The sequence below is a fragment of the Vitis riparia genome, chromosome 14, assembly GCF_004353265.1.
Source record: "Vitis riparia cultivar Riparia Gloire de Montpellier isolate 1030 chromosome 14, EGFV_Vit.rip_1.0, whole genome shotgun sequence".
NCBI lineage: Eukaryota > Viridiplantae > Streptophyta > Magnoliopsida > Vitales > Vitaceae > Vitis > Vitis riparia.
Window position 1 is genome coordinate 11,274,743 of NC_048444.1, and position 12,692 is coordinate 11,287,434.

At 35.3% G+C, this 12,692-nt stretch overlaps 1 protein-coding gene across 10 annotated transcripts in view; it reads right to left on the reverse strand.

Annotated features, from left to right (window-relative positions):
* Positions 1-12,692, reverse strand: part of LOC117930410 (DNA ligase 6) — a 58,278-nt gene that overhangs the window by 19,380 nt on the left and 26,206 nt on the right. For 7 of the 10 annotated variants that reach the window (XM_034851056.1, XM_034851055.1, XM_034851057.1 and 4 more), the window contains exons 7-10: positions 11,369-11,497; positions 11,029-11,076; positions 5,746-5,843; positions 5,583-5,648 (exon numbers count right to left, since the gene is read on the reverse strand). In XM_034851056.1, coding sequence (XP_034706947.1) covers positions 5,583-5,648; positions 5,746-5,843; positions 11,029-11,076; positions 11,369-11,497 — 341 coding nt within the window. Of the gene's footprint in view, positions 1-1,441; positions 1,574-5,582; positions 5,649-5,745; positions 5,844-11,028; positions 11,077-11,368; positions 11,498-12,692 lie in introns of those variants that run through there. The other 3 variants (XR_004653924.1, XM_034851064.1, XM_034851063.1) reach the window with 3 other exon arrangements.

The following is a 12,692-nucleotide window of genomic DNA, read 5'->3' on the forward strand; positions in this document are numbered from 1 at the left end:
TGAAGATCCATTTGCAATCCATGGCTTCTTTCCTTTTGGTAAATCAACAATCTCCCAAGTCTGGTTTTTTTTCAATGCTATCATCTCCTCATTCATGGCATCTTTCCATGATTTTGAGGTTAAGGCTTCTTGAATAGAGGTGGGTATTTGTTGAGAGAAAACTTGTGAGAGGAAGGCTTGGTATTAAGGTGAAAGTTTCTGTATAGACACAAAATGAGACATGGGATGACGAGTGCAAGCTCGAACCCTTTTTTAAAAAACAATAAGCAAACCAAGATTACTAGGAGGAGAGATCTCTAAAGTAGAAGGTGGACTTACATCGTTATTTTCATTACCTATTTAAAGGTTGACAATTAGAGCTAGAGAAGTGATGATGAATCTTTCCTTCCTAGAGTACACATTGCGAATTGGAGTTTTAGGTCTTTCAGCCATGGTTTCATTATTTGTGAGAGAACTAGGAGAAGTTTCAGCAAATATTTTTGGTGAAACACTATCTAATTTATTGTAGGAAGGATTTCTAGGATTATCTCTCTGATTGGGGTGGACAACCATTCTATTCCCATCATCTTTTTTCATAATTTCAACCATTGTATCATTCCTTTTGGCAGCAATTCGTCATTCTTTTCAGAAACTATTCTGTTTGTTCCTTTTTTCAACTCCTTTTCAATAGCAATGATGTTTGTTCCTTCTTTCAATTCTTTTTTTACATCCCAATCCCACCTGTCTTCCAATCTTTGATATATTCTCCCCCTAAAGATAGGAGTCAAAGTATAGTTGATTCCCTACAAAAGTCACATCCATAGTGACATAATGCTTCTTCATGGGAGGGTGATAGCACTTGTAGCCTTTTATTATGGGAGAGTATCCTAAGAACATAGCCTTCACAGCTCTAGGATCCAACTTTCCAAGTAATTGGTCATGGATATGAACATAGGATGCACACCCGAAGACCTTTGGTGGTAAAGTGCCTACTCCTTGAAAGTTGGGAAATAGTGTCTTGAGTTTCTTCACTGGTGCTTGGTTTTCTAGGACCTTAGTTGGCATTCAATTGACAAGGTATGAAGTTGCTAGTATAGCATCACCCCAGTGGTGTTTCAACACTTTCATTTGGAATAAGAGAGCATAGGCTATCAACAAAAGATGTCTATTTTTTTTTTCAGCCACTCCATTCTGTTGTAGGGTATCAACACAAGTTGACTGATGTAGAATGTCTTTATTGCTCAAGTAACTCATCAATTCCTAATTGAAATATTCTTTGTTGTCATCAATCTCAGTGAAATGCAGAAAAAATTAAAGGCACTTCAAACTTGAACTTTATGAGATAAACCCATAATGGAACTTGCTAATGTTTATTTTCTTAAACAAGAAAGGGAACGACCTTGTCAAGAAAGGCAAGGGGGGTGTCCTAAACAGTTATGCTAAAGAAGGATTTGGTCCAAACCAGTTTTGTGGGCTGAAATCAAGCATTGAGACGCTTCGCCTCTTCTTCTCCAGTTAGTCTCTAGTTAGTAAAGTCCATTTTTCAGCTTACCATACCCAATCATCTTCCCCAAGCGATCTTGAAAATAACAACCTGTAGAAGTGAATTCAAATGAACAATTCAAATCTTATAATTTTTACAAAAGACAATAGATTATTGTTTAAATTTAGGGCATGAAGGACAGAGTGTAAGGTTAAGGTAGGTGAAACATGCACAAATCCTTAGCCAGCAATCGAGGAGAATGATCCATCAGCTACCTTGATTTTTTGTTTTCCTGGATATGGTAAATAACTGGAAAATAATTTATACATGCTAGTCATGTGGTTTCAAGCACTTGAATCAATGATCCATGTATTGAAGTTATTTTAGAGGGAAATTGAAGCCTTTGTACCTGCTTAAGCCATGAAACATGAACCTAAATTTAATGAGGGGTTTGCATTAGAATTCTCCAGCTGGTTCAATAATTGTTTCAGCCTCTCAATATAATATTTGTTGAATCCCAACTGTTCTGATTTTTCTTTAACAATGGTTGTGTGATTAGCTTGTCCCAATCTAATAGGCTGATTTCCTCCTTTGCCACTAATTTGTTTCAGGTTTTGAGGCTTTCCATGTAGCTTCCAACACATGGCTCTTGTGTGTCCACACCACATTTTATCCTTGTCCACTGGTTTCTTGTTGTCCCTTGCATTTTGATTTTGTTTGGCCACTACTACAACAGAATTTTCTGTTGTAAGACTTCTACTATTTTCAGTTTTGTTGCCCATCAATTCTTTGCATCTTTCCTCCCCATGGATGTATGAAAAAGCTTGATCAAGATCAGGAAAAAGGCCTTTTTCTAGTATTTTTTCACATGCTTGATCAAATCCAGGATTAAGTCCAAACAAAAATTGAAAGACCTGTTCCATTTCCAGCATGTCCCTCATCTTCTTTAAATTGGTAGTAGATTCCGTCTCCAAGTTTTGGTAGAGGTCTAACTCCATCAATAACCCTTTGAGAGAGTGATAGTATTGTGTGACACTTAAAGTCCCTTGCTTGGTATTCATATCTGCCACTTGATCTGAAAAAGTTGGGAGGTGATACCAACATCGAAATAGGTCTCATTAACAGCCTCCCAAATGTCTTTAGCCATGGAAGAAGTAGATATATCTTACTAATATCTGGTTGCATGGAGTGTGGTAGCCAAGACATTATCATCGAGTTTTCTACCTCCCAAATCTCATACTAAGGATCACTTTCAAATGGTGGTCTGACTATCCCAATAATGTATTTGAATTTCCTTTTGCTTCTTAGAGAAATTTTGATAAAATTGAGACCGCTCCATAAAATTCCTTCCATTCAGTTTTGGCATGGTGATTTGAAGGGTAGGATTTTCGGAGTGTATGGATGATTGGGCACTGAAAGAAGCTATTGTTGACGTGGTGTTGGCGGGCTAAGGTGTTTCAGACATGGTTAAAGGAGAGTATGATAGTAGGAACTAGATGAGAAGGAGATTTTCTTATAAGAAAGTGATCACAAAAAATAACAATAATCAAGGTTGTGAACTGAGAAATCAATAGAAAGGGTAACGAAGATGAAGGTCATGAAGTAGGACACAAAATGGTGGCTATTAACTCCACCTAAAACAGAACAATGATGAAGGCTGCCTGTAAACCCAAGAGCCTAGCCCTAAATGGCTCTGATACCATGTAAACTTGTGAAAGAGTTATGAAAGCTGATATTTTTCTTAGGAAAAAATATTACAAGATATATACAATACACTAGTTGGCCTATTAAGCTCTAAACTAGGAAAAATTTCCTAACCTCCTATACATAGCAGATCCACATCAGTGGTAACAATACAACTGTAAATATACAGCTAATTTACAGAAAATAATTGCCTATTCCAACAAATTATTTCCTATTCTAACAGGTTCCATGTACATTTAGAAAAAATTAAAAAAAGAAGTAACAAGGGAAAAAGAAAAAATGGAGCTTGCTAGAGTTTGACAATGACTTGCAAGCAGCAAAGATGGCTGTCAAGAGAGATGTACATGATTTTATACTACTTTGTTTACATTTTACCATCCAAAGAAAGCTACTGGAGACATATTGACATGCATTTCATCCTATTTTATTTCTGTTTTACCATCAGCTTGTGGTAATGTTTTTTCATTTCTGTACAAGGATTTGAACTTCATTCAGAATGGACTTTGTGGCCCCAGGAAATTGAACATGAAGAAAGCTACTGAGAGACACACAGTATCTTACTTCGATTATATTTATCATCAATTTTGTGGTTGTGTTCTTTAATATCTGTGCAAGGATTCGAACTTCATTCAGTATGGACTTGGTAGCCCCACGAAACTAGAACATTATGTTTAAGTTTTAAGAAAGTTCTAGGAAACATTAAAAACGATATTGAAAAATTCAAACATATGGTGGGAAATTTAGATAAAGATGTGATGAACAATCATTATAATCCTGTTTATCACATAACATACACACAAAGCAAAACAAAACAAAATGAGTTTGGATTAAGAATGTGAAATTTAGATTGGAATACTTGTTGAGCTCTAAAAGTTAGAAGTTAAGGGTCACACATGAATAAGAAGCCATGTTCATTATACAACTTCAATATGTCGCATCACTGTACATAGATTCTCACATTCATATAGAAGTCCCAAAATATCTGAATTAGTAGATATTCCTGGGCATCATTTGAAATATAACAGAAACTGGCTAGAGGAAATAAATGATATAATTTGGTATAAGATGATAATGGACTTAGCATGAACCGGAAGACAACACTTGTCTTCCACTAGGCTCTAAACACTATTTATTCTTCTTCTCTTGCTCTTAGTAATCTTATCTATATTTACATTATGCATACCATGTTGTAAGTACAAAACATTCTGTCATTATCTTGAAAAGTCATTTCCTTGAGTTTGAGCATTAGTTGCTATTATGTTCACAAAAATATTAACAAATGGGACAACCAATCAGCACCCTTAAGTGTGATATCCCACTTTAGATAGGGAAAAAAGTTTTTGACGCTATATATGTATAGGTTCCTCTTAACCATGTAGACACGTTTTAAAGTCGTGAGGATCCATTAGGCCCCAAAGTGAACAATATCTACAAAGTTGGAAGTAGGTTGTTACAAATGGTATCAAAGCTAATACTTCACCTTGGTGTGGGTGTTCTTTTGTCCGACCCTGTAAGGGGCTTGTCTACTTGTCCTACAATTTTGTGTTATATATGTATAGATTCCTCTTAATTATGTAGACATGTTTTAAAGTCCTAAAGGCCCTTTGAGCTTAGAGCGGATAATATCTATATAGGAGGTAGCAAGTCATTACATAAATTGTAAATATATCCAGTAAATATATAAATATTATTCAGAAATCATTCTCTACTTTCAAATAAACTCAACGAACTAATAAGAAATCTATCACATTTGACATTGTTCAAATAGTCATGAAATCATGTGTTAGGATCAACTTATGACTTACAAAGAATTGAAAACTTCTTCACGTCAAATATAATATTTTTCTTCTTCATTTCAAATATAATTATTTTTCAAGTAACTTAGTGTTCGACTTCATATTGAATGATGGGAAGTAAATATGACTTTGGAACTTTTACAAGCTTGACAACATGGTGCAAGTTGATCATAACTCAGCAGTTTTGATCACAACTCAGCCATGACTCAGCTGTACCAGCCAATTCATTGTTGCAATTGGAAAATCTAGAATTTGCTCTTAGTATCGTCTCAGCAGTTGTCCTTGATATGACTCAACCTAGTAGTATTAGACTTGGCTGATACCTTGAAACTTGGCCTATAGAGTGAGGCTGATAAAGCAAAACCTTTTTTCTTTCTTTCTCTTTGTTTTCAATTTGTTCATTTTTCGTTAAACAGATGAAAAGAACTTTACCCCAATTTTCTCAAGATTCCACAACTTAATGTCCAGTATACTTTAATCCCTAACCAAGAATACTAATATATAACCAGTTGCACATGTGCATGCTACATGATACATGCTAATTTAGTGATCTGCTGTCAGGAAATTAGACAGCATAATCCAAAAGAAAGTAAAGAATACATCTATGAAGAGGAACTTACTTATATTCACATGTAAAAGCTTTATTTTGGAAGAGCTTTAAAGCTTGAGGGACTCCATTGGTGATTCTAACACAGGGAAATGTTACAAGCAATCAGCTACAACAAGGATAAGCATCCTGAGGTAAAAGAAAATACCAAGAAATCACAAAATACATATATATACTTTGCAAGCATCGGCTTAATAGGTATTCCTGGAACCATAGACAAACTTGATGAAGAAAATCCAATGCCTTTGTCCAGGAGAGAAGGAATGAGCAAATCCTGTTTATAATGAACCAAGCAGCACAAAAATGTGATATATCAAGGTACCAGTTGTATCACAACAAAAATATTTGAGTTTATCTCAAACAATTTTGCTACATGAAAGAAGGAAACAGAAAAGGAAAAGAAACACTAAAATCAAGCATACTTGTAAAGTAAAGACATGCACACAAGACCGTTTGGGAAACAAGGAGGGGGCATCTTTAGAACATGGAACTTTATACCTACTATACAAGAGCACTCAAATTATGAGGCAAGAGCCAAGGCCCACCACAGCCACAGCATAATGGCCTAACAAAGATGACCCTTGCATTAAGTATCACCAAAAATCTGAACAGGAGTAGCCAAGACCAATGAAGAGAACCCCAAAAAGGAACTGTTTAGGTCTGGTAATTCACCCAAATAAGATACCATTTCACTTACTCATCTTGGTCAACCACCTGATAAGCTCTTTCACCAGCTTAAAAACCAAATAGATTCGAACAAGGAAAACAGGCAACCCAAATCTCCTGTGCTAGTAAAAAATGGATCAAGAAATGGGCCCACTAACACTTTCTGTCATCCCATCCATGACACCTACTCTTACTGTCATCCACACTAAAAAGAGCCACTTAAAATGCTCTCAAAGACATGTACAACCAGCTCAACCTCCATCTCCTGATCTTGAACCTTCTCATGAACATTGGATTTTCTGAAATCCTCTACACACCTACTCAACATATTTTACCACCGATACCTCCTTATCAACCCCAATGGGCAACAAATTAAAAAAGTCCTTTTTCAAAGTTGAATTACCACATCAGATGTCTTTCCAAAACCTAACACTCATTCCAGCTCCTGCCTTTAACCCTCCAGCAAATTCATCACATGCTTTCCCACTAGACTTCAGAAACCCAACCATATACTGACCATAACCTCTTCATACCAACAATCCCTAACCTCATACTCATACTTGCAACTTACTGCCCCATTCCATGAAACTTTATCTCAAACCCAAAACTTCAAAGCCATTTTCCCGAAAAAACTCAATTCATGATTCCTAGTGGTCTAATCATGTGACCCCCTTCTTGTTTGTGCTATAACTAATAATAGGCGACACTTGATTTCATCCCCAACCACAGCCTCTTTGCATTTTCTGCAATCTAGATATAATAAAAATCAAATGTCAAAGAGCAACATAAAGCATGTCAGTATGACTGCAAGCCTACTACCAATTAAAGTTATTTTCCTGCCTTTAGAATGATAAATCTCTTCCAACTACATGACCTATGCAAGCATAAAATTCTTATCATCTCATATTTCTAGCTTATAAGACCTTGAGGTCAGGCTTAAGTGGTAAGGGGTTGGTGCAACGATGTGGGAGGTTCCAAGTTCAAGTTCTATTAGGAACAGACAGGAAAAAAAAATACCTATAAAAAAAAAGTTAATAAAAAAGGTTTAAGCTAATAAGAACAGTAACATACGTGCCATTCATAACTTACATATTCATCTTCATTTAAAATAATAAAGACCACAATGCAAATAAAATAAACCAGAAACAAAAGAAAATAAGTCTATACGTAAATGCAGTATATTCCTTAAGAGCTTCTTTTCATAAGTGAGAAACAATATTGGAAAAAGAACAAAGTAAAAAAACATATGTGACAACAAATGTTTACCCCAAATGAAATAGAAAACTTTTAGATTTTATTATTTGCTATATTATATTAGGAGTATTATTGCAATCTTCTCTTTTTAAACTCAATAATAAAAATTGGTGGAAAGATATAGGAAAATTAATTACATAAAAATCAATTAGATAAAAACCAAAACTTCTTCCAGGATTTCTTTCTTCTCTTTTTCCTCCTTCAAAACCCTAAAATCACAAGTTTGTAATCACAACTTGATATCATAGCACAATCCCAGTATTTTCCCAAAAATAAATAAATAATAAAATCAGAACACTCACATCATGATGATGTCATGAAGATTTTATAACCTTACAAGGTTCAATCAAACAAGCATTTTGCTAATTATAGTTTTTGAAGTTGTTTGATTGGATTTTTCCATAGTTTTTTAGTGTTTTTTTTTTTTTTTTTTTTTTTCCTGATAGGCAAAGAAGGATATGTACATATAAATAGAAAAAGAAAATAGTACACTAAAGTACATGGGATGCATACATCAGACACTGAAAGGTAAGGGTGGCAATTCGTGTTGGTGGGTCATGTTCAAGTAAGGTCAAAGGTCAAATACTTGGCTAACTAGTTCAAACCAAACATTATGTGAATGATAATCGGATTAAAAACAATAAACCTAAACATGACCTAATTATCAAACAAGTAACACATTATAACTTATTTAACTCATTTAATAACCAAGAGCTATTTAATAATCAAATCAAGTTAGAAATTATATGAGTTTATATGATTAATTTCCCAACTTGACATGTATATGACTCAATTTTGACCTATTTATTCAAAATCAAATTTTACATGAACCAAATATGGGTCAAATAGGTTAGATTAGAGTTATAATAAGGTTAATTAATGTGATTATTAAATAGGTTAATCTAAGTCAAATTCGCAAAAAACAACCTATTTAATAAAAGGGTTATGCAAATTGGCAAGAGTTTGACCCAAACACGATTATACTCAACCCCAACTCGTAAAAAATGCATTAGGTTTGAGTCGTGTTGACAAATTGTATCAAATTTTGCCACCTCTACTAAAAGTTTAGGCCTCAAAAGATATGCCACAAAAAGAATCAACCTCTCTCTCGACAAGAACCCAACCAATCTACAAAATCAAAGGCATTGAGCCTGTCTCTTATGCACATGCTAATCCAAGCTGAAAGGTTACAAAGAAACAAATGTTAGTTTATTAGCTTGTTGTTGTTAGATGAGGAGTCTTTATTGTTATTTTGTTTTTGGCTGCTATTTGTTACACCAAAGTCTTGACATTTCTCATTCTATGATTCCAAGTGGAGTTCACAAGTTGTTGGATGCTATCTTTTATTCTGAAGTTTTGAAATTTCTCCTAATTGATGATAAATTACACCATCTCAAGGATGATGGAATACCAAAAATTAGTTATATGGAAAAAATTGAATGGCATTAATACCTTGTCCATTTTTTCACATTTTTCATGGATGGAGGAAATTGAAATACTTGATTGATAATCTCCATTGTCATATCAAAGCTAGATCATATGAACATTGGATGTATGAGAATTTTGTTGGTATGAGATGGGTATGGCATAGTATGGAACCCCACATGACTACTAAAGTTGAATTTTGCTATTCTTCCAAGATGATTTGGAACTCAATTGCAAAGTCATTTTCATAACAGAGCAATGCTCCTCAAGTCTATGAATTGCATGAAGATATTTTTACTACTAAGCACTCTCAAAAGCTTGTGGCATTAGTTACTGAAGCATTGGTCTTGCACTGCTAACTTAAAGCAAAAGAAGCAGCATTAATGTTCTTTTATTTTTCTCCTACAACCAAGCAATACATAAAGGATCTACCCACCAAGCCTTCCTTCCTCTCCCCATAAGCTTACCCACTAGACCAATTATTGTTGACTGCCTTCAAATATCAATAATCAATCCTAAAATAGAGATAAACAAAACCATACCAACCAAGCAAACACATAATAAACCGAAAGATGGCCCACACACTTTCTTGATCTATAATCACCTTGTTGCCTTCCCTAAAACACTCATAGTTTTACCTGCCAAGCTATTAAGATCTTATCCCTTTTATCCATAGAACACCAATATGGCCTCTTCTCACTAACTAGTTAATAGTGAGGATTTTAGCCCAAGGTGGTGTTCTCACAAGGAAAGCTACTTTCAAGATAACACTAGGACCCCAAATTTCTTTGTTGGAAGCAAAACAATCTATTCTTGCCAGCTCCTTATCGTATGATTTTTTTAATTAAATCTTTTCTACGAGGGCCCTTAAGGCTCAATTCAAGTGACAAGGTATTAAGGTGAGGAAAGGGAGGCCTTAGGTTTGGTTTCATCTAACATGTACATATTTATTCATACATGTATACATACATATCTATATCTTTTAGGTAGGGACCTCATGCCACCAAACAAAAAATCATATCCATACCTACTTTGACAATGAATATGAGCCAAAAAGGATACAACCTCCTAAATCTCCCAATCATGGAACTGTAATAAATTTTCACTGTCAATGCCTAGATATGGTTTCCTAGAACTGATAATCCACCATCCTGTCACCTTATCTTTGACAACCTGGGAAAACATGTGAACCACTCACTAAGGTTTTTTCCCCACCCCAAGCATTGTGTCAAAAGGATAGTTGCCTTTATATCCCACTTTGAAGCCACATTGAGTGCTAAACTAATCTCGCCCCAGTATACGTTTCCACAACTCAACTCTAAAGACTCTTTAACTCCTTAGAAACCCAAGACCCATTCTTTAATCCATACTCATTTTTCTTTTCTTTTCTTCTTTTTCTTTTTCCAATGGGCAAAAGAGAAGTTTATCAAAAGGGAGGCTCAACCCAAGTAGATTGGATGGTAAGAAAGAGTACCCAAGGAGACACAAGCAAAAGAAGAAAAGAAAGGCCCTAAAACAACTTAAATTTAACCTAAACAGCCTAAGAACTCTAGAAAGGAAACAACATCAAAACCAACAAATCCTTCAACCAACATAGAGACACTTTTACCAACACATTTGATCTCTTCATGCCCTCAAAACATTTAATCTTTGCTCTTTCTAAATGGGCTAAAACAAAAAGAGTGACGTAAGCCTCCACAACCTCTTCTATCTCCTCTCAACAAAACTACCATGCCAACCCAGCAAAAGATCCTTGACTAACCTAGGAAGCATCGAAGTAATCCTAAACAAAGAGAATAACAAAATGAGCCATCCCACAGTGAATGAGAATATGATCTTTAAAAATTTTTAATTTATAAATCATAAAAAGCATCAGTTCCATCCCAGAAATTCTCAGGGATGGCTAACAGCCCACAAATATGTTTTGTAGATATTCCCTCACAAGAATAGAATACACTTTCTGTCAGTACAACATATTTTCTTCCAATGATAAGTCAAAAAAGGAAAAACTAGATGTCAGTGTTGCATGTAGCTGATGAAGTTCAAAAGTTTTACTCTCTAAAGAAGTAGAAGAAGATGCAATGAACTTTAAACTCTAAGAGACAGAAACTTACCAAATTGGGAAGTATATTATATGCTTCAACAACTGCTGCAGAAAGACACTAAGAAGTGACAGAAAAATGAAATTAGCAACAGAATTGGATCACGAGCAACAACTCTATAAAGATAAGCATGCCTGCCTGAATACCTAAAAGAAGTTCAAGATAAGTTGCTCATAACATCGAAAGGATAATTTAAATCACAACCACATTCATGGAATGGTTGAAATTAGCCCAAATTTATTTTTTATTTTTTCATGGATTCAATCCATAGCACCCAGCAAGATAATCTACTGGGACACCAATCTCTTGATAACCAATGTGCAGCTCTCTCTGCTAGGAGTATAAATCAAACCTGAAGCTTCTCCTTTATGTTTTCTGTTGTTCCTTTATGATAAAAGTTTGGAGAGGAATGCAGGACAACAGCTTGAGCCAATGCAGGAAGAACAGTTCTCATCATTGCCCCAATTCGTAAATTCCTAACCTGTAAGGGGAAATGATATTCAGAAGCCAATCACATATCTGAGACCAACATCAATTACATGAAACCACAAAAAGAATAAAACAGTCATATATTGTAACATAACACATTTATGAATCCTGTGACAACCATTCTATCTTTAATTATCAATGTTTTAAAAGGCTAAAGGCCTTCATGAAGCGTTTTATCCAAATGAGGTAAAGCATAAGCCTCAATTACCCTCTACTGAGGCCATAGCCTGAAGGCTAATTTGCATAGCCTCTCCTGGAGGCTCACCTCAAGGCGTAAGCATAAATAGCTTTTTAAAACACTGTTCATTATAGATATTCAAAATGTGGAAATTTAGAACAAAAGACCTAGAATGAAGACAAGAAAGTCCACCGGAGATGAACACTTTGTTTCTTTGAAATCAGACACAAAAATAATAGCTTCTTATAAATAGAATTATATATAGAGGGGCAAATAAACCACATTCACATCAGTCAGTCAGTTATCAAGCTACATGAACTATGTTGGAACTTATCGGATTACATGAACCAAGTTGGAACCCGTAATATTGCCACTGGCATGTTAAAAATGTGGGGAGAACCAAAAGAATTAAGACTTCCAAGGCATCATGGATATAATTGTCTTTAGGTAACACCCACTGTTTTGAAAACTGGACCGGACCGGACTGGCCGGTCCCAACCGGTTCAACCATCGACCGGTCACGAACCGCCTAAACCAGCGGTTGGACCGCTAACCCGGTGGAACCGGGCCGTTCTAAACGAACCGAACGGTTCAAGTCTCCCTCTCTTTTTATAAGCATGGAAGGCTCCACTGTACATAAATTTTTGGCAAAAGCCCATCACTTGGACCCATTATTTTATAACAAAGCCCAGCCCCCCACCTTAGCCATTTTGTGGGCTGAGTCTTGAGCCCACAAGATGTGGTGATGCTTGCATCTTCTATGAGGATAGTTTTTATAGGTGTCCTTATTCTCTCAGAATCCGATGTGGGATTGCTAACATTAATCAATGAAAAATAATTAACAAATCCACCCAAGAGAGTTTGAACCTTGGACTCCAGGTTGAGTAACCGACCTAGGACACAAATCGGTTATAGGCCTTTTGATATCTAATATGCCAAACAAAACAAAATATATTCCATTTTAAAAAAAATTATAATATTAAATAAAAATAATATAATATTTTTAAAA